Source organism: Dryobates pubescens, chromosome 25 (genome assembly GCF_014839835.1).
Source record: "Dryobates pubescens isolate bDryPub1 chromosome 25, bDryPub1.pri, whole genome shotgun sequence".
In the NCBI taxonomy this organism is placed as follows: domain Eukaryota; kingdom Metazoa; phylum Chordata; class Aves; order Piciformes; family Picidae; genus Dryobates; species Dryobates pubescens.
This window is the reverse complement of record NC_071636.1, coordinates 1848606-1875091: the sequence shown is the minus strand read 5'-3', so window position 1 is coordinate 1875091 and position 26486 is coordinate 1848606. Positions and strand designations below refer to the sequence as shown.

General features: G+C 57.2%; 2 protein-coding genes across 2 annotated transcripts in view; one reads left to right on the top strand and one right to left on the bottom strand.

The window, feature by feature from the left end:
• The window catches only part of FBXW8 (F-box and WD repeat domain containing 8), a 69861-nt gene extending 57796 nt beyond the window's left edge, over positions 1–12065 (top strand). Inside the window, exons 8-11 of the mRNA XM_009909754.2 lie at positions 1050–1177; positions 7178–7351; positions 9431–9541; positions 11237–12065. Of these exons, the coding sequence (XP_009908056.2) occupies positions 1050–1177; positions 7178–7351; positions 9431–9541; positions 11237–11381 (558 nt within the window). The 3' untranslated portion in view covers positions 11382–12065. The remainder of the gene's footprint in view (positions 1–1049; positions 1178–7177; positions 7352–9430; positions 9542–11236) is intronic.
• Positions 12066–14354: 2289 nt separating this feature from the next.
• TESC (tescalcin) lies at positions 14355–23141 on the bottom strand. The gene is made up of 8 exons (XM_054173193.1): positions 23022–23141; positions 18425–18494; positions 17170–17250; positions 15407–15546; positions 15250–15311; positions 15069–15176; positions 14563–14610; positions 14355–14469 (listed from the first exon to the last, which is right to left on the bottom strand). The coding sequence occupies exons 1-8, from the start codon at positions 23077–23079 to the stop codon at positions 14392–14394; spliced, it is 645 nt and encodes a 214-aa protein (XP_054029168.1). The 5' UTR covers positions 23080–23141; the 3' UTR covers positions 14355–14391.
• Positions 23142–26486: the final 3345 nt, after the last annotated feature.

Sequence of the window (26486 nt, the reverse complement as noted above, 5' to 3'; positions counted from 1 at the left end):
TGGGCAAGTCAGCTTGGATGCAGTTGAAAATCAAGAAGTTGTTTTTATTCCCTTCCCATCTGAACTGCCACTTCAGAGGTGGTGTTTCTCTTCAGCTGTCTCTGATGCATGACCTGCAGGGCTGTCAGTGCTGGAGCCGTGCTCACGTCTGCACTTCAGGGCTTGCTGGACTTGATTGAATTTCCTTGCACAGTCCATCTGTCTGAACCTTCTAAATGATGATCCTGTCTGCTTTTACTGCTCCTTCAAACATTCAAATTGATGAAGGGGCTATTTGCTTTTCCATGTAAGCATTAAAGGTTTAACATGGAGAAAACCTGTGTGGCTCATCCTGTCTGCCAGAGAGCTGGCCAGTGTCAGAGTGCCTTTGATACTGGTTGGCAAGGGCTTTGCACCCTGCTCCTGAATGAATTCCACTGTCAGACTTGATTTCCTGATTTCTCAGGGGTCTTGTTGCCCTTCTTAATAGGGAGAGATCTGTGTCTTGGTTATCATAGAATCATCAAATTGTTTTGATTGGAAAAGACCTCTGAGATCATCCAGTCCAACCATCAGCCCAGCACCACCATGGCCATCAAACCATGTCCCAAAGTGCCATGGCCACACATTTCTTGAACAGCTCCAGGGATGGGGACTCCACCACCTCCCTGGGCAGCCTCTTCCAATCCCTGACCACTCTTGCAGCAAAGACATTTTTCTTCATCTCCAACCTAACCCTCCCCTGGCACAATTTCAGGCCACTTCCTCTCCTGTTATCTGAGATTAGGAAGAGGAGACCAACTGCACTTCACTACATCCTCTTTTCAGGGAGTTGTAGAGAGCAATGAGGTCTTTCCTCAGTCTCCTCCAGACTAACCAACCCCAGTTCCCTCAGCTGCTCCTCACCAGCCTTGTTCTCCAGACCCTTCCCCAGCTGTCTGTATTAGCACACCGAGAGGCGAGTCCTGCACACCATCTCTCGCGGTAATAGCTCTGCTCCGCTTCGTGCTGCAGCGAGATGTAGTCGTGCTCCTGCTACATTTAGCTGGTGTTTGTTCTCTTTCTGCCAGATTCTTCTTTACAATCTGGAAACCAGTCAGTGCCTGAGGAAGATGGGCAACTCTATGGGTGACTTTACGTGTGTCAACCTCCAGAACAGTCCTCCAAACATGCTTGTAGCGGGCAATAAAGACAGAAGGTAGGTACCCCCCCGAGCTGTAGCCCAGCTCAAATTAGCTTACTTCCTGCCCTGCTGTCCTACATCTGGACCTGCTCGAATCTGTCTCTCCTCTAATGTTTCAAATGCAGCCTGCATGAACTTCAGGAACAAAATATTAGGTAATAGTTGGCTGTGGCTGGCAGTTTGCTTTGTTTCGGAGAGCTCCATGGGAGGACTTTCTTTCGGAGCCATTTGGTGGACACAGTTGGTGTACAGCCCAGCGAGACCACTTGGAACATCTTCCACTTCCCCACCACCACCCTCAAAATTGGTTTGGCATTTAAAAGCTCACTTTCTGATATTAAAAAAATAACCTCAGGGATGAAGCAGGGAGGATGGAGATGGCTCTGGCTGCCAAATGATGTCAAGAGGGTATTTCAGAGCGCCGTGGCGTCCCTCAGGTGACAAAAAAATCCCCCACAAAACCCCCAAAAACACACCAAAAAAACAAAGACAAGAGAGACTCTCATATGAACAGATTCCAGCTTCTATTTAGCTGATTAGCAGCTTTCTCTTTAACTCCTTGGCTTGGGGAGGAGGATTTTCCCAGCACAGTGTCTGGTGCCAGGAGAGGACGCGCTGGGAACAGTCGGTGCGAAAGGATTAAAGTGCTTAAAAAGACCCTCGGAGGCCAACTCTGAGAGGTTCCCCCCACCCCACCCCCCCTTTTTTTTTGGCTAGTGATTTGTGGGGTCTGATCCAGTGCACCAAAGGAGATGTGGGATGGCGAGGAGCCAGCCTCTAATGGCTCCCTCTTCCTTCCCTCCTCCTTTCTGTGGTGGGCAGCGGGCTGCAGGTGGTGGTCTGGTGTGTTGGTGGGTATCAGATTGTGAGGCGGATGCTTCCCTCTGCCAAATCCCAGACCTCTGTCCTGCCAGTGCAGCAGCTTGCAAAAATGATTATTTTGTCAAACAGGGGGGTTTGGGGTTTTCTTTCCCCTTCTCCAGCTCAGGCAAACCTCACTGTTTCTCAGCAAAGAGGATAAAGGCAGTGTCTGAAGTTTGACACGTGTCATTGAATCCTTGGCTGTTGGGGTGGGGTTTTTTTTTTCCCCCCTCCTAAAAGCAGGTAACTGATTTTCCAAAGCACCCCAGTAAAACTTCCTCCAATTCTAATCTCTTGCCCAATGAGGAGAAAGTGGATAAAGTTGATACCCCTTAAGTGAGGTTGAAATTTTCTCCCTTTCCACTGGACTAAATGCTGCCTTTCTCCTCCAGAAAGCTTTCCAGTTCCTCGGCTGAAAGGCCAAGTTCAGTGGGGTGGCCATCACTGATGGACCAAGAAATGAAGAATCAATACTTCAGCAAATCATCCCCATGGAATTGTAGACTGGCTTAGGTTGGAAGGGACCTCAGAGATCATCTGATCCAACCTCCCTGCCACAGGCAGGGATGCCTCTCAACTAGACTTGATTGCTCAAGCCCTTATCCAGCCTGGTCTTGAACACCTTCAAGAAGGGGACATTCACAACCTCCTTGGGCAACCCATTCCAGAGTCTCACCACCCTCAGACTGAAGAACGTCTTCCTAAGCTCCAGTCTAACCCTGCTCTTCCTCAGCTTCAAACCATTCCCCCTTGGCCTGGCTCTGGACACCCTTAGGAAAGCTCCCTCTGCAACCTTCCTGTAGGATCCCCTAAGGCATTGGGAGGCTGCTCTAAGGTCCCCCTGGAGTCTTCTCTTCTCCAGGCTGAACAGCCCCAGCTTCCTCAGCCTGTCCTCACAGCAGAGGTGTTCCAGCCTTTGGATCATCTTTGTGGCTTCCTCTGGACTCACTCCAACAGTTCCATGTCCTTCTTATGATGCACTCTTTCTCCTCCAGAAAGCTTTTCAGTTCTCCAGCTGAAGCACTGACTGAGTCCAAGGGGTTGGGCATCACTAAAATACCAAGGATTTAGGAATCAATACTCTAGCAAATAGGCTGAGCATCCAGGAGACAAGACTGTGTGTATCTCAGGATCCTCATGTGGTGCCAGATGAATGACATAAGTAGGTGCTGGGCATCCACAGGTGGAATGTGACTTGAACCTCCATAGCCCAATGATGGAGCAAGTAGGGAATTTGCCATGGGAGTTCAGACTGGTGAGGGTCAGTGAGAAAACTTCCTGCTTGAATTAAATACAGCAACTGGGATGGGAGCTTGAGGAGGGCAAGTTTAGACTGGAGATCAGGAAGGAATTCTTCCCAGTGAGGGTGATGAGACACTGGAACAGGTTGCCCAGGGAGGTTGGTGGATGTCCCCTCCCTGAATGTGTTCAAGGCCAGGTTGGATGAAGCCTTAAGCAACCTCAGCAGGTGGGAGGGTCCCAGCCCCTGGCAGGGGGGTGGCAGTAGATGATCTTTAAGGTCCCTTCCAACCCAACCCATTCTATGAGTCTGTGAATGTCACAGTTTCATCAGTCTCTGCTCTTTTCCTATTCAAAGCTCTGAAGTAACACTTGTGAAATGATTCTGGTAGGACCTATAAAATTTGTCTTCCCATCAAAAGCCTCTCCTGAAGCATTGCTGCTTTGCTTAGCTTTGCTTTCTTAGCTGAGCTTCCCACTGGTGAGAGATCAGCAGTGGATGCCTGACTGTGACCTACTCTAGGTGGTCCTGCTCTGGCAGGGGGGTTGGACTGCATGATCCTCCAAGGTCCCTTCCAACCCCTAACATTCTGTGATTCTATGACATGCTGCTGATGCACTGCACAAGAGAACTTTCTTTCTGGGGACCTGGGGGTACTGGTTGACAACTGGCTGAACATGAGCCAGCAGTGTGCCCAGGTGGCCAAGAAGGCCAAGGGCATCCTGGCCTGCATCAGGAACAGTGTGGCCAGCAGGAGCAGGGAAGTCATTCTGCCCTGGGATCAGCACTGGTTAGGCCACACCTTGAGTCCTGTGTCCAGTTCTGAGCTCCTCAGTTTAAGAAGGACATTGAGAGACTTGAAGGTGTCCAGAGAAGGACAACAAAGCTGGGCAGGGGTCTGGAGCACAGCCCTGTGAGGAGAGGCTGAGGGAGCTGGGGTTGCTTAGCCTGGAGAAGAGGAGGCTCAGGGGAGACCACCTTGCTGTCTACAACTCCCTGAAGGGAGGTTGGAGCCAGGTGGGGGTTGGTCTCTTCTCCCAGGCAAGCAGCACCAGAACAAGAGGACAGAGCCTCAAGCTGTGCCAGGGGAAGTTTAGGCTGGAGGTGAGGAGAAAGTTCTTCCCAGAAAGAGTAGTTGGCCATTGGGATGTGCTGCCCAGGGAGGTGGTGGAGTCCCCATCCCTGGAGGTGTTCAAGAAAGGCTTGGATGTGGGACTTGGAGCCATGGTTTAGTTTTCAGGAGGTGTTGGGTGACAGGTTGGACTTGGTGATCTCTGAGGTCTTTTCCAGCCTTACTGATTCTATGACTCTTGGTTGGGACCTAAGGTGGTGAAGAGCCCACTGAGTCTTGTCTCTGAAAGGTGTGGATCAAAACACATATTCCATGCTGTCCTAGGTGCAAGTGAGCTTACTTCTAAGGTAGTTCAGCAGGAGAAGCAAAGCCTGGCCACAGGAACACCTTCCTCAGGGCTCCTTTGAAGTGGGATGGATCTGGTGTGCTCCCACTGAGCCCAGCTGTTGAGGCAGGAGATGGCAGCCACGCCAGGGCTGCATCAGAGCATCACATTAGCTTTGCAGGATGCTCTTCCTTTTTGTTTGGGGTTTTGGTGGTGGTGGTTGGTTGTTTTTAGAGCACATCTGAACAACTCAAGTGTGCCTCTGATTCTTCCAAGGGTGTGCCAAAATGGACACCTGCCTGAAGCCTGGCTCCTTGCTGATGACATAACCAGGACATGATCAGGTCTCTGCTTCCAACTGTGCTTACCAAACAGAAGCAGCTTTGATTGCCTCGTGGAACACGTGCAGGAAGACAGGGAGGCTGCTGGGTGTGGGCATTTCCAAACCCCCCCTCCTTGCCCAAAGCCCAGCTCTCATGGGCAGCCACAGCTTCCCTCTGCTGGAGTGGGAGAGAGCAAGAAGTCCTTCCAGCATCAGCTGGGCTGGGATTTTCCTAGGGGTGAGTGCAGGGCCACAGAAACCGTGCTCCTCGCTCCCTTCCAGCCTGGTTTTGATCCATGTCAGATGGATGTTGCTCTGTTGGAGTTTTGGACTCTTTCTGTTGCCTTTTATTTCAGCTGAAGTGTGTTCTTTGTGAAACCCTGTGATGCAATCTCCTTGTGAGAAAGGGAAAGGAAAGCCTTGCAGCACCATTAGGATCCTAGCAGGGGTATGGACTAAAGTACAGTTAATGTGTTGGAACAAGTGTGTTTTGGCCTTCTCTGGGATTAATGTGGACCTGATGGCTTCAGGCCTGATAGCCATCAGCTGGGAGGAACTTTCTCTGGAGTCCTTTTCATATCTGAAGTCAGTGTTTCCCCTTCTGCTTTCACTCACCACATTTCTTTGTTAATTCACTTATGTGCTTTGCTTTATCTCTTAATCTTGGTATTTAAGGCTCAGCAAACAAGCTCCTTGGTGAGCTGGGCTGGGTTTAGAACTTAACACCATGGGCTGTAACTGGTTTTCTGGGCTAGCTGCAGTGGCTGAAATCCTAAGCTCTTTTTCTACACATCTGCTTCTGGACAGGTCTTTGAGATTGAAACCACTGCAGAGGTTCTGATTGCTGGCTGCTTGTGGATAGCTTTGATCCCACACTGGTGATTAACTCAAGCCTAGAAACCTAGAATTCCTTCAGCTTCTCTGAATTAGCACACACAAAGTTCTGGGAAGACCTGATGGCAGCTTCCAGTACAAGAAAGCTGTGGAGAGACTTCATACAAGGGCTTGTTGTGATAGGAGGAGAGAGAATGGGTTGAAGCTTGAGGAGGGCAGATTGAGACTGGAGACTAGGAAGAAATTCTTTCCAGTGAAGGTGGTGAGACACTGCAACAGGCTGCCCATGGAGGCTGTGGCTGCCTCCTTCCTGGAGGTGTTCAGGGCCAGGCTGGTTGAGGTCTTGAGCAACCTGGGCTAGTGGAAGGTGTCCTTGCCTATGTGAGGAGGCTTGGAACTAGGTGTCCTTTAAGGTTCTTCTAACCCAAACCATTCTATGAATCTCCTCTCACCCCACATGTCTGTAACAGCAACCTTTGCCTTGATCCTCACAATGGTATTACCCCCAGCCACAGCAGATGTGGGTTAGGTACCAAGGGTGGGATGTGTCAGCACTATGCCCAAAAGATTTTGTGCCACACATAGGAGGCACAGGTGGCAGAGTTCTCTCCAAATTTCATTTAGATTTGATATCACATAGGACTTGTACAGACACAGAGGTTCTCTGTGGTGGGAGAAATCTGCCCCAAAGTCTTTGAAGATAGAATCATAGAAGGGATTGGGGTGGAAGGGACCTTCAAGATCATCCAGTTCCAACCCACTGCCATGGGCAGGGTCACCTTCTGCCAGCCCAGGCTGCTCAAGGCCTCATCCAGCCTGGCCTTCAACACCTCCAGGGAGGGGGCATCCACAGCCTCCCTGGGCAGCCTGTGCCAGTGTCTCACCACCTTCACTGGAAAGAATTTCTTCCTAATCTCCAGTCTCAATCTGCCCTCCTCAAGCTTCAATCCATTGCCTCTTGTCCTCTCACTACAAGCCTCTTGTAAACAGTCCCTCCCCAGCTTTCTTGTAGCCCCCTTCAGGTACTGGAAGGCTGCTCTGAAGTCTCCCCAGAGCCCTGTCCTCTCCAGGCTGAACAGCCCCAGTTCTTTCAGCCTGTCCCCATAGGGAAGGTGCTGCAGCTCTCTGACCATCTTTGTGACCTCCTCTGGAGCCTCTCCAGCAGCTTGATGTCTGTTGTCAGGACAGAAGTCAGGGTGAAAATTCCATGGTCAGAAGTGTCAGCCAGGTTGTATTTCTGCCCCTGTAGTGGCCATGGGAGTGCTGCTGTCCTGGGTGTGCTCCCAGAGCCCCTGAAGGCTCCCAGAAGCCGCAGGCTGCAGATCCTCAGAGGTTTCATCTCTCATCTGTCTTTGCTTCAGGGTCAGGGTGTTCGACCTGCGCCGCAGCCAAGCTTTGTGCTCCCTCTATGCTCACCACCTGGGGGTGACTGCAGTCCAGATGGATGACTGGAAGGTGGTCAGTGGAGGAGAAGAGGGCTTGGTCTGCGTCTGGGACCAGCGGATGGGCACCAAGCTCTGGGAGATGCACGCCAGGTGAGTGGGTCTGCAAGGGTGATTATTGCATCTGACTGGCAGGACAGGTCAGTCCTGTCCTGAAGCTGAGGGGGAGCAGGGTTAGATGGAGCTTAGCAAGAAGTTCTTCAGTGTGAGGGTGGTGAGACTCTGGAGTGGGCTGCCCAGAGAGCTTGTGGATGCCCCTTCCCTGGGGGTGTTCAAGACCAAGCTGGGTGAGGGCTTGAGCAACCAAGTCTAGTTGAGAGGCATCCCTGGCCATGGCAGCAAGGTTGGAGTAGATGATCATAGTATCATAGTAGTATCAGTCAGGGTTGGAAGGGACCACAGGGATCATCTAGTTCCAACCCCCTTGCCACGGGCAGGGACACTCCACACTAGATCAGGCAATGATGATCTCTGAGGTCCCTTCCAACCTAAGCCAGTCTACAGTTCTGTGGCTGGAGGAAGGTGGGAATGGGATGATCCAGGTCCAGGATGATAATGTGCCCATCTCTAAAGCTTCTGAGAGTTCTGTCTGGTTTTCCTGTGATTTGGAGACAGCTTGCCTCCCCACCTGGAGGTTTGTGTGTGTTTCTGTGTGTGCCCTTGAGCTACTGGAGCCTTTTTAGTCATGAGTTAACAATGAGTGCCTCAGTCAGCCCAGGGGAGCATGGAAGTTGTTTCCTTTGGATTTTCCATGTAGTTCAGTTAGTGTTCTCCCCCCGTCCCACCCCCAAGCAGTATTTATTTCATTAAACATTGGGTTAAAACTGCTGGGCTGCTGCTTTCAGAGTGTCTGGCCCTGGCTGTCTATCTGCTGTATCCTTACCACAGTACCTGTGCTGCTATTCCCCTCCTTCACACATTCCTTTAGCTGCAACAATCATAACCGGGCTGGGATTTAAACTCATTTAAATAGTAAAGCCAGCAGTTTGTATTGAAATCTCAAGAAGTGCAGTGCTGAGAGTACCAGCAGGGATCAGCCTCCTGGAGCTGACAGAAGACTCTTAGCTGCTACAGGGAAGTGATGGTTTCCTGATCAAGGCACAATTCCCAGGGAGTTATCCTTGTTTGAGTGAAGACTGCAAGGATTTAGCCCCTTGTAAATCTAAGTGATAGCCTTAATAAATTGAGCAGATAAATCCTGATCTGCTTTCTTTCTCTTCTTTAATGCATTTCCCCCAAGGATGAGCTAGGTGAGGTATTTACAGTCAGAGAAGTTCAAGTGTGAGCTGTCATTGGTTAATAGCAGCCATCTCCTTCTCTTCTGACCCTGTGAATTGCAAAGCCTGTTGTGATTCATAGGATGGTTTGGGTTGGAAGGGACCTTAAAGATCATCTGGATGCATTAAGGACAATACTGTCATTGATTGTCTCCTGGAGCAGCACTAATGAGCATGCCCAGAAGGAGGGCAGGCAACAAAGATCTGAGCTTTGGAGGGGTGCTGGAAGTGAACCTGTTAGGTTAAACTTTTAAAATCCTCTTTAACTTACACAGGCATCAGAGGGGATCACTTCAGAAGGCATTTGTGGATTAGGGGTCTGTGGTGTTCCCCACACCTGCAGCCCAGTGCAGGGGCAGAAGCTAAGGGAGATGGCAAGAGACACGTTGGGGTGGTGGAGAAGAGGCATCTTAGTTTGGGAAGTTGTTACTCCTACTTGAACAATGAAAACGCTGCTACAGTGGCTCAGGGTTCTTTTATCCACCAGTGACAGGACAAGGACTGAAGCCCAGACCTTGCTCCATGCAGTGCAGGTCTGCACCAGCCGAAGCTCACTGTTTGGGGCTGAGGGGTCCTGGGAAGCCCTTTGTTTCGGGAAGCATCCTGCTCTTCCCGTAGTCCTGAGAGCAGCCGAGCCAGCAGGCAGGCTGGGTGCTGCCCGGTGCCTCCCCGTGTGTTCCGCTGGCAGCCCACTAGATGGCGCTGGAAGCCGCCTCCGGCTCTGTGCTCCGGCCGCAGGGGACAGCCAGAGCGGCAGGTTCCGAGCCTCGGGCGCCGGGCAGCCCCCTGATGGGGAGGGATTCTTCCTTCACCCGGGGCCATCCCTCTGCTGCGGCTGGATGCGAGGAGCTCGGCGCCGCTGGCAGCTCAGCCTGTGCCGTGGGTTCTTTTTCAGGCACCCAGTCCGGCACGTGTGGTTCGACTCCCACAGCCTCATCACCGCCAACGTCCCCGAGGAGAAGGGCCCCCGGGGCGCCCCCGACGACGACTTCGCCACCCACCGCAAGTGAGTGAGGCAGCTCTGGCAGGCAGGGCTTTGGCACTGGCAGGATCTGCTTCAGAGCATCATACACTTGTTTGGGTTGGAAAAGACCCCTAAGATCATCCAGTCCAACCACCGACCCAGCCAACACCACCATGGCCACTGCAGTGAGGGTGGTGAGACACTGGCACAGGTTGCCCAGGGAGCTTGTGGATGTGCCCCCCTGGAGGTGTGCAAGGCCAGGCTGGATGAGGCCTTGAGTAACCTGAGCTGGTGGGAGGTGTCCCTGCCCATGGCAGTGGTTTGGCACTGGATGATCTTGAGGGTCCCTTCCAACCCAAACCATTCAGTGACTCCATGACTCTTTATTTAGCACACACAAAGTGCTTTTCTTCTTCAGCAGGGCAATGCAAAGGGCCACTGAAGCCAGGCAGAGAGCGCAGCCCTTTCCTTGCTCTAGATGCTGGCAGTGACATCTCCTCCTAAAGGAAAACTGCTGCTATTTAAGCCCCAGCATTTGGTATTTGCATCTCAGATGGCTGTGTGCATGTCTAATTGAACTATCAAGCTACAGTGTACTTCTCTTCCCCCCTCCTGAGAGATGAGAAGTGTCTCAGCAGATGAGAGTCATGTCTACAGTGCTCAAGTGAATGATTCACTCTGGCTTTCCAGGGCTTGGTGAGCTCACAGGATTGCCTAGATTGGAAAAGACCTTTAAGATCATCGAGTCCAATCATTAACCCAACACTGACAAGCCCTTGACTAAACCATGTCCTTCACCACTATGTCTACAGGACTCTTAAACCCCTTGAGGGATGGGGGCTCCACCACTGCCCTGGGCAGCCTGGGCCAGTCCTTAATAAACCTTTCAGTAAAGACATTCTTCCTGATGTCCAACCTAAACCTCCCCTGGTGCAACTTGAGGCCATTTCCCCTCATTCTTTCACTTGTTACTTGGTTGAACAGACCAGCCTCCACCTCTCTGCAACCTCCTTTCAGGCTCCCTGGAAGGAGGCAGAAGGGAGCTTCCTCTGATAAAACTGCATAAACAGCCCAAGTGCAGAGGGGATGGGGTGGTGGTGCCCCTGTATTGGGCACTGATGAGGCTGCATCTCAAATACTGGGGTCAGGTTTGGGCCTCTCACTGCGAGAAGGACATTGAGGGGATGGAGCAGGTCCAGAGGAGGGCAACAGAGCTGGGGAAGGGTCTGGAGAACATAGCTGGTGAGGAGCAGCTGAGGGAAATGGGGTTGATTAGCTTAGTGAAGAAAAGGCTTAGGAGAGCCCTCACTGCTCTCTACAGCTCTCTGAAAGGAGGCTGCAGTGAGGTGGGGTTTGGTCTCTTCTCCTTAGGATCAGGGGATAGAAGGAGAGGAAATGGCCTGGAATTGTGCCAGGGGAAGATTAGGGTGGAGATGAGGAAAAATGTCTTTGCTGCAAGAGTGGTCAGGGATTGGAAGAGGCTGCCCAGGGAGGTGGTGGAGTCCCCAGCCCTGGAGCTGTTCAAGAAGTGTGTGGCCATGGTTTAGTGGCTGTGCTGGTGCTGGGTTGGACTCAGTGATCTTTGAGGTCTTTTCCAACCCAGATGGCTCCCTGATTCTATTCATCTCCTGAGACCCTGAATTGTGATCCTTGATGGCAAGCCCAAACTCTGCTGGTTTCCCCTGCTGCCATGCCCAGTGAAGGTTCTGAGGGGTGTGCTGGTTGTGTTGTGCACAGGCACCGAGGGACCATCTATGCCTACGAGTTCTCCGTGGACCAGCTGGCTGTGGAAAGCGTCCTCCCCATCTGCCGCTCCTCCTACGACGAGGCCACGGGGTACAACTACAACATCGGCCTCACAGTGCCCTATGACAACATCTAGGCACCTCACCTCACTTGGCTCCTGTGGGCCAGCCCCCTGCCAAGTCCGTGGCCAAAGGCAAGGAGGTCCACGTGGAGCAAAGGCCAGAGAGCTGGCGTCGGCTGCAGGCGCGTCGGATGGGCTGGGCCTCCGCTGGGAGCTCCAGGAGCTGAAGCAGAGCAGGGAGTGTGGCTGCCCTGGAGCGTTGCACTGAAATCTGCTGCCCCACAAATGTTCAGAGGTCCACTGTGGTGGAGCAGAGAGGCTGAAGAGTGAGAGGGAACAACACACTTGAGTGTGTTGAATGTTCCTTCCTGCTGCTGGTGGGGAAAATGCTCCTGCACCCTCCTTGACAGACGATATGGTCAGGAAGCCAGAGCCCCAGGGCAAAGTGCTGCAGGCTGGAAGCACACTGAGGGGTTCATGCCTGTCCTAAGAGGGGAAAAAACCCACCAAGGACTTGGAGAAAGCATCCTGCTGAGCCACATGCTGGAAATTTCTCTCCTTGTGCTGAGCTGCTGGCTCTTCTGTTCTTTGGAGTGCATCAGAATGTGTCTAGGATGAGCACCATGCACAAAGGGTTAGGGCAGCTGGGAGAGGGAAGGAGGTTGGAGAAGGGGAGGAGGAGGCTGGCCTGGGCCTGGCTGGGTGCTTGGCAGCTCTGCAGGGCCACACTCTTCCAAAAGAATTTATTTTTTTAATTCTCTCAGATTCTGATTAAATGTTTTCTAATTGCCTCTTTGCCTGCTTGGAGGGGTTGTTCATAAGGCTTTCAGGAACCAAAGGCTGTTCTGGCTCAGGGCAGCTGTCAGGTATGTCCCATGCTGCATCGTGACCTTCCTCAGCACCCAGAGGATTTCCCCAGCTGCCTGGGACCTGGGTTCCCGGTGCTGTCCTCCCTTCTGAGCTGGGAGCTGATCATGTTGGTGGAGTGAAACAGAGAGAGTGAACTGGCTACAGTCCACTGATGATGTGGAAGAGTCCAGGCTGCAGGATAGTGGGCAGGGACACCTCTCAAATAAACAGTGGTTTGTGTAGCACAAATGTTTGTGAGGGCTGCTCCAGCTGCCTCCCTTCTGATGAGCTTGAGCACAGAGAGCTTCCATAAGCCCTCCTTGTTCTCTTGCTCTCCAAGCCATGACCTGCTGCCCGCTCTCGCTTAAGACACCCTTGGCTTGTTCCAGCTTTGACTCTCCTTATCTTGCCTCATTATCTCAGGACAGCTTTGTTCTTTCTTTATCTCCCTGCTGCAAGCAGCAGATAAGCTGAGCTCACCCTCTGGCCATCCTTCTTGAGCCCTTTTCCTGGAGTCCACCTCCAAACTTCTGCCCGTGTGTGGAGCTGCGAGGTGGGAGATCATCTCCATCCTCACGGCTCCCCCTGAAGCCAGGTCAGCCCCAGCCTGTCCTCGGTGCCAGGGAGCAGCTCAGGTCTCTCCAGGCCAGGACTGCATTGCAGGGAAGGGTTGTCCTTCGCTGGGTTAGTGCAGCTGCTCTGCCGCTGCTGCCGCCTGCAGCAGCTGCTGCGGCGCGGGGCTGTGCTCAGCAGCTCTGAACCCAGAGGGGAGCTCTCTGGAGGAGCAGAGCCTGCGAGGGCAGGTCCTGGGCAGTGCAGAAACCTCCACTTAACATGGAGCAGAATGTGGCTTGTCCATGCCCAGAGCCTGGGAGGTGCTGCCTGCTGATGCTCCACGGGGGGCCGGAGGGGTTGGTTGTGCACCCACCACATCCAGCGTCCCTGGCAGCCCTGGCTGCTGCCTGCTGGGCTGCAGGGCTGCTGTCCCATGGAGCATCCATGGCACCAGGGGAGGCTATTTTTGAGAAAACAAACAAATCTTTCAAGCTTTTCTAAAAATAACTTGTGCTTTTTTCCCCCTTCTTCTCCAGAACTCTGCCTTCCCAGCTCAGGCTGCCTTAGAGACAGAACCTGCCTGGAGCCATGCAGTCATTAATGCCAGTAAACAAGGCCTGCTCGCCGTGTTCTAGCAGGAACATGTGGGGGTGGAAGCCTCCCTGCTGCCAGGAGCCCACGTTCCCATGTCCCTGCCATCCCTGCTGCCACCTCAGCTCACTCTCCATGCTGCTTCTCCTGCCTGGCTCCTGTGCAGATGCAGCCAAGGTGGCTGGCTTGGGTTTGGTTTGGGGTTATTCCTCATGCCTGCTGCCTTTAGCATCTTGAGGGATGCAGAATCCAAAATCCCAGGGTAGGTTGGGTTGAAAGGGACCTCAGAGGTCATCCAGTTCCAAGCCCCTACCATGGGCAGGGACACCTTCCACTAGCCCAGGCTGCTCAAGACCTCATCCAGCCTGGCCTTGAATACCTCCAGGGACAACCTGTGCCAGTGTCTCCCCACCCTCACTGCAAAGAATTTCTTCCCAATCTCCAGTCTCCATCTGCCCTCCTCAAGCTTCAATCCATTGCTCCTCATCCTGTCACTCCCAGCCCTTGTCAAAAGTCCCTCCCCAGCTCTCCTGTAGCCCCCTTCAGGTACTGGCAGGAGAGGTGATGCCCTTCCAGGTGCTGAGGACACTGCCTTCACCTCCTGCTCCTCAGCAGCCTCATCCCTGCCTCCCCAGGGATCAGTGGGGTCAGAACACAAGTTGGGCAGCTCCTAAAACTTCAGATTTATGGGGAGACCAGGAGTTGTGGAGGCTTTCTGAGCAGGGAGAGATCCCACCAAGCCGGGGTGGGGAGGGAGAGGGGGACAGAGAGACAGAGGGAGGGATGGAGGGAGAGAGGCAGGGATGGAGGGAGAGAGGGAGAAAGGGACAGAGGGAGGAGTGGATGCCTGGAAGGATGGATGTAAGAAAGGAATATTTCCCAGCAAGGAGTAAAAAGATAAATCCTTTTTATTACAGATAAAAGCCTCCTATGTTTCTAGAGAGCAGAAGGCAGCCCCACTGCGGGACAGGCACGCGGGCGGGTACGAAGCTCTTAGTGCCAGGAACATGGAGCTGCTACAGACTCCTCTCCTTCCTCCTCCTCCTCCCCCCTCACCCCCTTCCTGTGGCTCCCAGGAGCGAGCTGGAGGTCAGTAGCAGTGTGCAATGGTCTCCATGTTGAGGAAGCGAACGTGCATCTTGGTCTCGATGTCGATCCCCTGCCACATCTGCAGGGGGAAGGGGGTGAGCAGGGCTGGGGGCCAACACCCAGGACCCTGCCACCACCTCCTCCTGGGTTGATGAGTGGAGATGGCACCAACCTTAAGGAAGTCTTCAAAGGTGATGCCCTCATACACCTGGTCTGGTCCCTGTGCACAGCAAAACAGAGAAGATTAAGGCTGCCCCATGCCTTGGGGCACTGGGTGACCACTGATGTGTCCTGTGGGGCTATGGGACATGCCTCCCTGGGGACACAGTGCTGGCCTTGCACCATGCCCCATGGCCAGCCCATAACTGGCTCCCAGAGCCACCACAGCTGCAAGGAACTGCTGCTTTTGCATGCACTAAAGCCCCAAGGTACTGAGGAGGGTGCTTTGGGGGTGCTGCCTATTCCCCTTAGCCTCCTATGGTGGAAAGCTGCCCACACCCCAACAGCTGCTGCCCACACCCCGACAGCTGCTGCCCACATCCTGAGAGCTGCTGCCTGCAAAGAGATCTCCAACCACAGCAGCGTGGGGATGGGGAGGATGCCCCAGGCAAGGCCATTCCAGCCCTGTTATCATCTCTGTGTCTCTGTGCTGTGGCAGAGCAAGAAACCAGCTCCCACCATCTGTCCCACGCAGATGCTGGCCGCCTCCATCATGGCGCCGTCGGCGATGGACCGCGCAGACTCCTTCTCCAGGTGGGGGTTCCCCGACAGCAGCTCCTCCACCACCTGCGAGGCAGTGAGTCAGAGGCAGGGCTGGGAGCTGGGGGGTGAAGGGGGGGTGGGAGGAACCATACATTACATTTCTGTACTCCTGCAGCGTGATCTTCCCGTCGTGGTCTGAGTCATACATGTGGAAGAGGACTGGGAGGGATCAGAAGGGCAGGGCAGGGTCAGGAGAGTCCCTTCCCCACCACCGCGGTCCCCCCCCAGGCAGCCCTGGGCTGGGCAGGGCTCACATTTGAGTTTCTCTTTGCGGAAGCGGTCGAGCTGCTCCTCGTCCATGTTCATCTCGATGGGTCTGAAGTAGGACATGATGGTCAGGAAGTCTTCGAAGTTGATCTCGTCCGCCAGCCCCTCCGACTCCTGCCGCAGGTTCCTGCCGGGAGCCGAGCCACCCGCGGTCACAGGGCCGGCGGGGTTGGAAAAGGCCTTGAGCTCCCTGGGCCCAGCCGCAGCCCAGCTGCCAGCACCGCCGAGCCAGAGCCTGCGGCCGCCTGCGGGGCAGCTGGGCCCAGCCGGGCCCGCCGCAGAGCCCAGCCCCACCACAGAGCCCAGCCGGGCCCACCGCAGAGCCCAGCCCTGCCGCAGAGCCCAGCCGGGCCCACCGCAGAGCCCGGGCCCGCCGCAGAGCCCAGCCCCACCACAGAGCCCAGCCGGGCCTGCCGCCGAGCCCAGCCCCACCACAGAGCCCGGGCCCGCCGCAGAGCCCAGCCAGGCCCACCACAGAGCCCAGCCCCACCACAGAGCCCAGCCAGGCCCACCACAGAGCCCAGCCCCACCGCAGAGCCCAGCCAGGCCCACCACAGAGCCCAGCCCCACCGCAGAGCCCAGCTGGGCCCGCCGCAGAGCCCAGCCCCACCGCAGAGCCCAGTGACAAGCTTTGCCCTGAGCCTTAGCTTAGACGTCTGTAAACTTCCTCAGGCTGTGCAGGGGGAAGTTTAGGCTGGAGGTGAGGAGAAAGTTCTTCCCAGAAAGAGGAATTGGCCATTGGGATGTGCTGCCCAGGGAGGTGGTGCAGTCCCCATCCCTGGAGGTGCTCGAAGGAGGCTTGGATGTGGCACTGGGAGCCATGGTTTGGCTGTCAGGAGGTGTTGGGTGACAGCTTGGGCTTGATGATCTCTGAGGTCTTTTCCAACCTTATTGATTCTGTGATAATTTTCAGCCTGGCTCCATCCCAGCCTTTGGGGAGGAGATAAGTGCAGAGTCCTTCATCTGGGAAGGAAGAACTGCAGCAGCACAGGCTGGGAGAGCAGCCCTGGGCAGAAGGACCTGGGAGTGCTGGTGGATAACAAGTTATCCACGGGGCAGCAATGTGCCCTGCTGGCCAAGAAGGCCAATGGGGTCCTGGGGTGCATTCAGCTGTCCAGCAGATCAAGGGAGGTTCTCCTCCCCCTCTACTCTGCCCTGGGAAGGCCACACCTGGAATATTGCATCTGGTTCTAGGCTCCCCAGCTCAAGAGGGACAGGGACCTGATGCAGAGAGTCCAATGGAGGCTACCAGGATGAGTGAGGGACTGCAGCACTGCCCTGGGAGGAGAGGCTGAGAGCCCTGGGGCTGCTGAGGCTGCAGAGGAGAAGCCTGAGAGGGGATTTGATAATTGTTTATCTGAGGGCTAGGGGTCAGGAGGGAGGGGACAGGCTCTGCTCAGCTGCACACTGGGACAGGACAAGAGGCAGTGGATAGAAACTGCAGCCCAGGAGGTTGCAGCTCAGCAGGAGGAGGAACTTCTGCCCTGGGAGGCTCCCAGAGCCCTGGAGCAGGCTGCCCAGAAAGGTTGTGGAGTCTCCTGCTCTGGAGCCTTCCCAGCCCCATCTGGATGTGTTCTGTGTGCCCTGTGCTGGATTCTATGCTCCTGCTCTTGCAGGGGGGGTGGACTCAAAGCTCTTTGGAGGTCCCTTCCAACCCCTAGCATGCTCTGATCCTGTGGTGTTTGCCCAACCACATCCTGCTTTGGGGGAGCACCCCCAGCCCCCTGGCTCCCCGTGGGGCTGCTCTTACCGCTTGTCGAAGAAGGCGTGGACGATTTTGCCCCTGATGGGGTTGAACTCCAGGTCTGGGATGCTGTCAAAGTTCTCCTTGCTGCAGAGGAACCAGAGACAGCCCACAGTGTGAGGAAGATGCTGCCAACATCACTGCAGGGCTGGGGCAGAGGCCCTGACCCCATTCTTTCAAAGCAGTCATGAGGGAAAAAAAGCTTTTGTCTGAAACCCCAATGTGCCTCAAGTCAGACTGGAAACAAGGCAGCTCTGCTTGGAGCAGCTGTGGAGGGGGGAGAGGGAGACTTTTGGCCCCACTAAAGTAGGTCTGTGAGGAGTTCTGGGACACAGTGACACTTTGCAGGGCTCAGCCTGCAAATGGCTGCACAGCTGGGGGTGTTCAGCCTGGAGAAAAGAAGGCACTGGGGAGACCTCCGAGTGGCCTTCCAGGGGGGCTACAGGAGAGCTGGGAAGGGACTTGTGACAAGGGCTGGGAGTGACAGGACAAGGGACAATGGATTGAAGCTTGAGGAAGGCAGAGTGAGACTGGAGATGAGGAAGAAATTCTTTGCAGTGAGGCTGGTGAGACTCTGGCACAGGTTGCCCAGGGAGATTGTGGCTGCCCCCTCCTTGGAGGTGTTCAAGGCCAGGTTGGATGAGGCCTTGAGCAGCCTGGACTGGTGGAAGGGGCAGGGAGGTTGGAACTGGATGACCTTTAAGGTCCCTTCTAACCCAAACCAGTCAATGAATCAAGTGGGGCTTGATGAGGGGAGGGAAGGAGCTTCTGCCAACCTCCCCCCACCCCCCCTTTGGCCTCCTCCACCCTGCACCAATCCTCTGGACCTCTCTGCCAGGCTGGGACACCAGGATGAGCTGCTGCTGGTCCTTTGCTCTCAGCTTTTCATAGAGCAAATGAGCCAAGAAACCATCTCTGGGCTCAGGGGGAGCAGAGGGCAGCTGGGCTGGCTGCTCCTGGGGCTGGAGAAGCTGCTGGGTCACACCAGAGCTTTCCTGGGGAAGTGGAGCCTCAGCTTTGCTGCAGGATCTGCTGTGGAAGAGCTGAGCAGGGGGAAGGAACAACTGCAGACCCCAGCACAGCTGCTGGGTGGGAGCATCCCAGCATCCCCTTCCCAGCGTGGATTTTAAAGCTGGGGGAAAATGGGACGCAGCCTGCGGAGCCTGCCCTAGGTGAACCTGCGCTGGCAGAGGGGTTGGCCTGCATGGTCTCCAGAGGTCCCTCCTGCCCCCTGCCGGCGCTGGGCCCGGCGGTGCCGTACCGGATGGTCAGCTGGTCCCGGCTCAGCTGCTTGAAGCGCCGGTGCAGGGCCTCGATCTGCTCGGAGGTGACTGTTGGGGAGAAGAGAGCTGGTGAGGGGGGAGCTCCTGGGGACACCCCAAGGACACCCATCTGCAGAGCTCACGTCCTGCCCAGGGATGCCAGGAGACTGGTGGGCACCAGAACCTGCTGCAAAGCTTGTTCCCTGGGGACACCACCATAGCTCACCCCATGACAGCCAAAAGCCTTCCTGCTCCCACCCCTGGCAGTGGGGCAGGGCTTTGGGCGCTGCTTGGCACAGTCAGCCCCATCCCTGGTTCTCTTTGGAGGCTCTGTGCAGCTCAGCAAGGTCCATGTTGTTATGTCAGGCCCTGTGAGCTCTGCCCATGGGAGGGCAGTGACAGGGTGATGCCAGGGGCTGCTTTCTCACCACTTCTGGCCCGCAGAGAACTCCTTGGCCCATAATTCTGGCACGGCAGGATCCCACCTCCCCCAGTCCAGGATCCTCAGGAGCAGACCTGACCATTTAATTTGGGGTTTGTTGGTGCTGTGGGCAGGAAGTGTGCTTGAGGAGCACATCCTGGCCTGCCCTGGGACATCTCTGCTGACAGCTGGAAGGTTCCTGTGCCTGTCCACAGCCATGCTGGGTGGCAGGAAATAACACAGAAGAACCCTCCCCGAGCTGGCAGCAGCCACCTGTGTCTTGCCAGGGTAGAGGAAAGGCTGACCAGGGGTTAGTGTGGCCAGCAGGAGTAAGGAAATGAGGGTGCCCCTGTACTGGGCACTGCTGAGGCTGCATCTCAAATACTGGGGTCAGGTTTGGGTCCCTCACTCCAAGCAGGACAGTGAGGGGCTGGAGTGGGTCCAGAGGAGGGCAACAAAGCTGGGGAAGGGTCTGGAGAACAGGGCTGGTGAGGAGCAGCTGAAGGAACTGGGGTGGTTTAGACTGGAGAAGAGGAGGCTGAGGGGAGATCTCATTGCTCTCTACAACTCCCTGAAAGGAGGCTGCAGTGAGCTGGGGTTTGGTCTCTTCTCCCTAGGATCAGGGGACAGAAGGAGAGGAAATGGCCTGGAATTGTGCCAGGGGAGGCTTAGGTTGGAGATGAGGAAAAATGTCTTTGCTGCAAGAGTGGTCAGGGACTGGCACAGGCTGCCCAGGGAGGTGGTGGAGTCCCCAGCCCTGGAGCTGTTCAAGAAGTGTGTGGCCATGGCACTTGGGGATGTGGTTAGTGGCCATGGTGGGGTTGGGCTGAGGGCTGCCCTCAGTGATGAGGCATCAGCAACCAAAAAGCAAAGCCGGGCTTTGCAGTAGGTACTGCTGCTCAGGGTGGGGACCCAGGGCACTGGGAAGCCCTGGGTTCTGCCTCCCCAAGGGTGCACCAGCCCTGGATCACCAGCCTGGGGCAGGGGCTGGAACTGAGGTGCCCAGCAGCCTTGCTTTCAGCCCCACAGGTGCTGAGGTTCTGGTGTGAGGCTCTGCAGCATCTCTTCACCTCCCTGATCTCACCATCCAGGTTCATTTGTTTTCCCCAGCTCCTCTCTCCAGGCTGCAGCCAAGCTCTGCAGCCCCCTCAGGACAGGCAGAGCCTGACTCTTGTGCAAATATTGACAGCAGCCATTCCCAGGAGCCAGGGCAGCAGCTCCCAGCTCTGTTTGCAGGAGCTGCTGGCATCTGTCTGGGCGCCAGCTGGACCCACAGGGAGCCAGGCACGGGGCAGGGCTGTGCTGGTGACTGCTCCTCAGCCCTTGCTGGTGGAGCAGAGCAAGATAAAAGCCTGAGAAAGGCTCATGGAGGGGTTGCAAATGGTTAACTGCTGCAGCTGGAGAAGAGGTCCGTGCTGAGCTGGGTGCTGGCTGGCTCCCACACTCTCTTTTATGATCTTTAACTAATGTCCTCTGCTGGGTTCTGATGGCTCTTTCACAGCCTTGGAATAGAAACTGCATTGATCAGGAGGCTGAGCATCTACAGAGCCCTGGTAATGGACTGGAAATCCCATCTGTGCTTGTTGCTGGGGCTTGAGCTGGCCCCAGAGCTCTGCCTGTGCTGGCAGCCTCCAGCCCCTTCGCAGGATGAGGCCATTGAGACCCCCTGGGTGGGCTCGGGGTGGGGGGGGTCTGGTGACATCTGCAGGGGCATCACTGCCTCATCCCTGGGAGGGTTTCCCCCCCTCATCCCTCTCTGGCTGCTGCTCTGCTGCTGTCCAGACACATGGAAACTTTCCCTGGCCTTTGCTTTCCAATTTTGGCCGTGGAGCAGTGACCTTTTGCTCTCTCCCTTGACACCATCCCCATGGGAGCAGCTGGGCCAAGCCTGCAGCCTCTGGGACTTGTTGGTCACCAGGATCTTTGATCTCCAAGACAAACAGCCCAGACACGATGTGACCAAACACTTGAGGTCACTGGCTGGATGCTCATGGTCAGCTCAGCCTCTCTGCATCCAGCCCCTGGCTGCAAGGCAGAACAAAGAGAGGGTTCTGCCTCCCTCCTTCCCCGAGCCCAGGTCCTCTTCACCCAGCTGGGAGCTGCAGCAGTGCCGTGGTGCAGGCAGGGCGCTGAGCACCACAGCAGCCAGAGAAAAGCTGCACCTGCACAGAGGGCAAAGGCTCTCTCCTGCAAGGAGGCTTGGCTGGAGGGCAGCAGAGGCTACTCAGATGCTGAGGAACGTCCTCAGGACTGTCCGAGCACAGCAACCTCTGCTAGAGAGGGAAGGGGGGAAAGGATTTAGCCAGATGGGTGCTGGGTCTGCTGCTTCCCAGCCTGCAGCAGTCTGTGCTGCTTGGGCAAAGAGCATCCCCTGGGGAGAGATGCTCTGGAGGGGCTCAGCCCTGCACTGTGCCATGTTGCACCGTGCTGGGCCAGCCTGGGTGCAGGAGAAGCTCCCTAGCCTAGGAAGAGCCACTTCAGCAGCAGGCAGAGGCCACTGCTGCAGCTTTGGGACAGGCACACGGAGGCAGGGAGGGGACCTGGCCCTGACTCCATGAGCTCTGGGGTGTCCCAGAAGCTTTCCAGGTGTAAAGCAGTGGGGGAGGCAGAGGAACATCCCATGGGCACATCCTGGGGACCCACAGGGAGCCCCATCCTGAGCCTGCTCCTCCCAAGGGCCCAGGGGTGGCTGTGATGCCCTCCAGGAGGCTGTGCTGCAGCAGCCACAGCAGGGTGGAAGCTCTGTGACTGCTGCCCAGCAGCACACAGCCCAGCCCTGGCAGGGGGGCACCACACTGCCTGCCCTGGCCTGGTGGGAGGTGTCCCTGCCCGTGGCAGGGGCTGGGAGCTAAATGGGGTTTAAGGTCCCGTCCAACCCCAACCACCTGGTGAGACCTGGCCCCAGCAGCTGGTTTCAATTAGACTTTGTGGGTGTTGGCCTTGCAAACCCTGCCCCTGAGGGGGCAGCAGGGCATGAGGCAGGTGCTGCCCAGGGGCAAGTGCTTGAGCAGTGCTCACTGGCAGCACCAGCCTGGCAGGATCCCCGGGCCAAGGCATTACCCACAACTTCCCCACCCCCAGGCTGCACCCCGGGGACTCCCCCGGCTCCTGCCTGCAGAAGGGGCTGAGTTCACCCCGGGGGGCCCAGGGGGTGCTGTGGGGCTCAGCTCTCACCGGGAAAGGAGGAAGGAGGGTGGTGAAGGGAGGAAGAGCTCAGTGGCAGGGCTGGGGAGAGGTGCTGAAGCCCCCCCACCCGGCACATCCTTTGGCTGTGGGCAGAGCTGCCTCCCTTCACCCCTCCATCCATCACAACCTGCTCTGGGTACGGCAGGAGCTGGAGGAACCAGAGGGGAGCACCCCAAACTCTCTGCCCAGAGCTGGCCACGTCCTGGGGGACCCTGGAGCGATGCCACTTTGCAGGAGGGACACAACCACCCCATCCTGTGCACCGACCCCTGCGTGGAACCCGAGGCCGTGTCCCTGCTGCCCTCCCCCAGCCTGCTCCCTCTCCGCGGGTCACACACGGGAGCAGCCCCGGGGCGGCCGCGGCCGGCGGCAGAGCCGGTGGCTCCTGGGCCGAACGGTGACACGGGGACAGTTCCACGCACCGGCAGCGTGGGAGGGCTGCGGGGGCTCACACGTGTGCGAGCTGCACCCCCCGGCTGGCAGGGGGTGCGGGGGTGACACCGGTGCGTGTCCCCCCCCGCCCCTAGGGCCATGCCGGCACCCCTGGTGGCATCACTCCCGCCCCAGGTGACATCCCGCATCCCCCCCCGGCCGCGGTGGCAGGTCCTGCGTGCCTCCAGGTGCCACGTCCCGCAGTCCCTGCGCCCCAGGTGGCGTCTTTGCCCCGGGTGAGCCGTTCTGCACACCGCGCCCCCCGGGTGGCATGTCCTGCAGCCCCCCCCCCGGCGACACGTCCTGTACCCCACCTCCCAGGTGACATGTCGCATACCACCCCCCCCCCGGCGACATGTCCTGTACCCCACCTCCCAGGTGACATGTCGCATACCACCCCCCCCTCCAGGCGACATGTCCTAGACCCCCTGCCCCCCCCGCGGCGCCGGCCAGCCCCCGGCCCCTCCATGGGGGGTGCTCGGAGGCTGGCAGGAGGGCAGGAGGTGGTCGGGGGGGGGATGCGGGTCCGCGGTGCCCCCGCGGCGGGCGGTACTCACAGCCGGTCCTGTCGGCCAGCTCCCGCATCTCGGCGGGCACGGAGTGCGCGGAGCCCATCCCGGGCCGGGCCGCTGCACCGGGAGCCGCCGCCGCTGCCGTTTATAAAGGAGGGTGCGGCGGGGAAGCAGGGAGGCGGCGGCGGCGGTGCGGCTCCCCCGGGTCCCTGAGCTCCCCGCCGCCGCCGCGCGGTCCTTCGGTTCCGGAGTTAGCAGCCCGGCCGAGGGGCTGGCGCTGACCGCAGCCCCCCCGCCCCCGGCGGCGCTTGGAGCCTGGCCAGAGCCGCTGGCTCGGGGAACTGCGGGGCCCTGCTGTGCCCATCCTCCAGAAGGGCACGGAGTGGCCCCCATGCCCCCTGCTCCCCACCCGGCCTGCTACAGGCACGCAGAGGTCTCCCCTGTGCCCTCTGCTCCCTGCCCAGGCTGGTGCAGGTACCTGGGCTGGGTGGGGGTCTCCCCTGTGCCCTCTGCTCCTTGCCCAGGCTGGTGCAGCTACCTGGGCTGGGTGGGGGTCTCCCCTGTGCCCTCTGCTCCCTGCCCAGGCTGGTGCAGCTACCTGGGCTGGGTGGGGGTCTCCCCTGTGCCCTCTACTCCCTGCCCAGGCTGGTGCAGCTACCTGGGCTGAGTGGGGGTCTCCCCTGTGCCCTCTGCTCCCTGCCCAGGCTGGTGCAGCTACCTGGGCTGGGTGGGGGTCTCCCCTGTGCCCTCTGCTCCCTGCCCAGGCTGGTGCAGCTACCTGGGCTGGGTGGGGGTCTCCCCTGTGCCCTCTGCTCCCTGCCCAGGCTGGTGCAGCTACCTGGGCTGGGTGGGGGTCTCCCCTGTGCCCTCTGCTCCCTGCCCAGGCTGGTGCAGCTACCTGGGCTGGGTGGGGGTCTCCCCTGTGCCCTCTGCTCCCTGCCCAGGCTGGTGCAGGCACTTGGGGCAGGGGTGTCCCCTGGCACTTGGGCTGCTGCTGAGCATGGGGGGGAGGGGGAAGTTTGTCTACCTTGGCTCCCATACCCCCACTGCCTGCCCAGGCTCTTGGGTGAGGGGTGTCCTCCAGGGATGCCCCACAGTGGCAGGAGCTGCAGCCACCCCAGGCCTGGGGCAGAGTTCTCTGCCTAATGTGTCCTTTTCCCTGGATCAGGCATCTCCATCCCGGAGGAGGAGGGCAGGAGGGAGGGGGACCATGGGCACTGCACTGTCCTTGCCCACTCAGCCCTGTGTCCTCATGTAGGGGAAGAGCCACCAGCCAGGCTGGTAGGGCCCCTGGAGCTGTGGCATCCCTTGGAGGTGCTCAGCTCTAGGCAGGCAGTACCCTGAGCAGCTGTGAAGGTGGAGGTGGCCTGGGAGGGAGCCCCGGGGGCCTTCCTCCAGCCTGAAGCTCCTCCCCTCACCCTCCTGCAGTCTGTGGCATAGCCCCAGAAGATGCAGCTCTCCCCTGGCTGGCCCCTAGGGTTTTCCTGTACAGGTTGGTGACAAAGTGCCATGGTTTGTCACAGGCCACACACAGAGCCCTCTGCTCTGGGGCTGTCAGGGCCTTGTGTGTTGGGCTGGCTCCAGAGGGGCTGGAAGGGCTTCCCAGGAGGATGCTGCACCATTAACTGTCCCTGCCCAAGATGCTTGGCTGGGGGAGGCTGTGAGCAGCTCCTCAGCCTCTCCCCCTGGCACCATCAGGGCATCAGCCTGGGAGGGGGGAACCAACCTCCCTGGGAGGCTGCTGCCCTTCCTGCTGGGCTCCTATAGACCCCACCTGAGCCCCAAGACCCAGTGGCACAACTCAGGAATCCCAGGACTGCTCTCAGCTCTCTCTGGCTCTCCTCACGACCCAGTCACTACAACTGGCTCCCTCCCAGCCTCTCCTTTCCCCTCTCCCTGTTTCCCCTTCACCCTCCAGAAGGCCATTTTAAGGTGGCAGCCCCCCTGGCTGCTCTGCCCCCAGGACAGAGGGCTGGTGACACACAAAGGGAGAAGAGGGAATTAGCTGCAGGAGAGCAAGCCCTGAACTCAAGCCCTGAGGGTTTAGGTTGTGCACCAGACACCCTAGAGAGTCTGCTTGGTGGGCTGGCAAGGCAGGAGACAAGAGAAGGGTGGCAATGCCACCTCCTGCATAAAGCAAACCCTCCCTGCTGCCACAGATGGGACAGGACAGCTCCTGACACACCTCCAGAGGCACCCTCTAGCACCACACATTCCTGTGGACACAGCCATGCCTCAGGGACACAAGGAATTTTAGGGATCCACTGCTGTCTTTTGGGGGGGAATGGTGCCTGCAAAGCTGCCTGTGCTGCCAGGAGGGGTGAAGGTGTCACCAGAATGCTCGTCTGGCAGAGGGCAGTGTGAAGCCCCAGCAGCCTCTCTGCTGACACAGAGCTCACTTCAGCAAAGCTGAGGCTGGCAATGGGAAGCCCAAGCCCTGCTCCTGCATGTCTGTGCTCAGCAGCAGCAGTCCCACCTGCTAGGGTGAGAGGAAATGGTTTTGGTTTAGTATTAGAAGAACCTTCTTCCATGGACCAAAGGCCCCAGGGAGGTGGTTAAAGCACCCTGGAGGCGTTTCACAGAGGCAGAGAACAGTTGGACTGGATGGCCTCAAAGGTCTTTGCCAACCAAAATGATTCTGTGATGCTATTCCTTTCAGGTTTTGCCTCATGATTCTCTACCCTTCCAGCTGGATCCAGTCTGCCATGGTAGAAGTTCTTCAGGTCCCTTCCTCCTCCCTCCCTCCACATTCATTCCACTACAGACGCCTCTAAAGACAGCTGTTTGGAGTAGAGCACCTTCCCCTTTCCTCAGCACCGACTTACCACACAAGACTCTTCCTGGAGCCCCAAGGTTCCTGCAGAGCACCACCACCACCACCACTCTGCTTGCAAAAGTGCTGGGCTTTGAGCATTTATTTCTCATATGTAACCAGTGCTATTTCCAGAGGCTGGCATGCAGTGCAGGCAGGCTCGTGGGGGGAGGGCTCTGTGACTTCACGTGGTGATACCTGAAGGGCTAGAACAGACTCAGAGCATCCACCTAACTCTACAGGGAGGGCACAGGGCCTAGTTGTCACCTCTGATGTTGCAACCAGACACAGAGAGAGCAGACACTAGCTGCAGCTGGGCTGCAGGCCTTGCTTCAGAAACCAGAGAGGTACACAGGATGTGTGTGGACACAAAGCTGCTGTCAGTCTGCCCCCCATTGACACCTGAGCTCAGAGGAACACCTTTGCTGCAGTGGCTTTGGCTGGGACTCGAAGTCATGTTCAAGTTCATGTGCCTTGAGCTGCTAAAGCTCTTCCCTTCTGGGCTCCCCCCAAAATCCATCCTCTTTTGGCAAAAAGGGAGAAGGCCTTGAGCTGCAGGAATCTCTCCTCCACAGAGGCTTTGGCTGCCTCCAGGGTTGGCCAGTTTCCAGTCACGATCCCACTGCATTGCATAAACTCCCAGAGTGGAGATGGCAGGCCAGGGGAAGCTCCCCATGCATCAGTCATGCTGGCACTGG

Bases quoted from the DNA above. Each gene is read 5' to 3' on its own strand.
- TESC (XM_054173193.1), bottom strand. From the start codon at position 23,079: ATGGGCTCCGCGCACTCCGTGCCCGCCGAGATGCGGGAGCTGGCCGAC. The intron at 17,251-18,424 runs GTACGGCACCGC...GTTCCTCTGCAG, and splicing joins CGGGACCAGCTGACCATCCG to CAAGGAGAACTTTGACAGCA. The intron at 15,547-17,169 runs GTAAGAGCAGCC...GGCTCCCGGCAG, and splicing joins CACGCCTTCTTCGACAAGCG to GAACCTGCGGCAGGAGTCGG.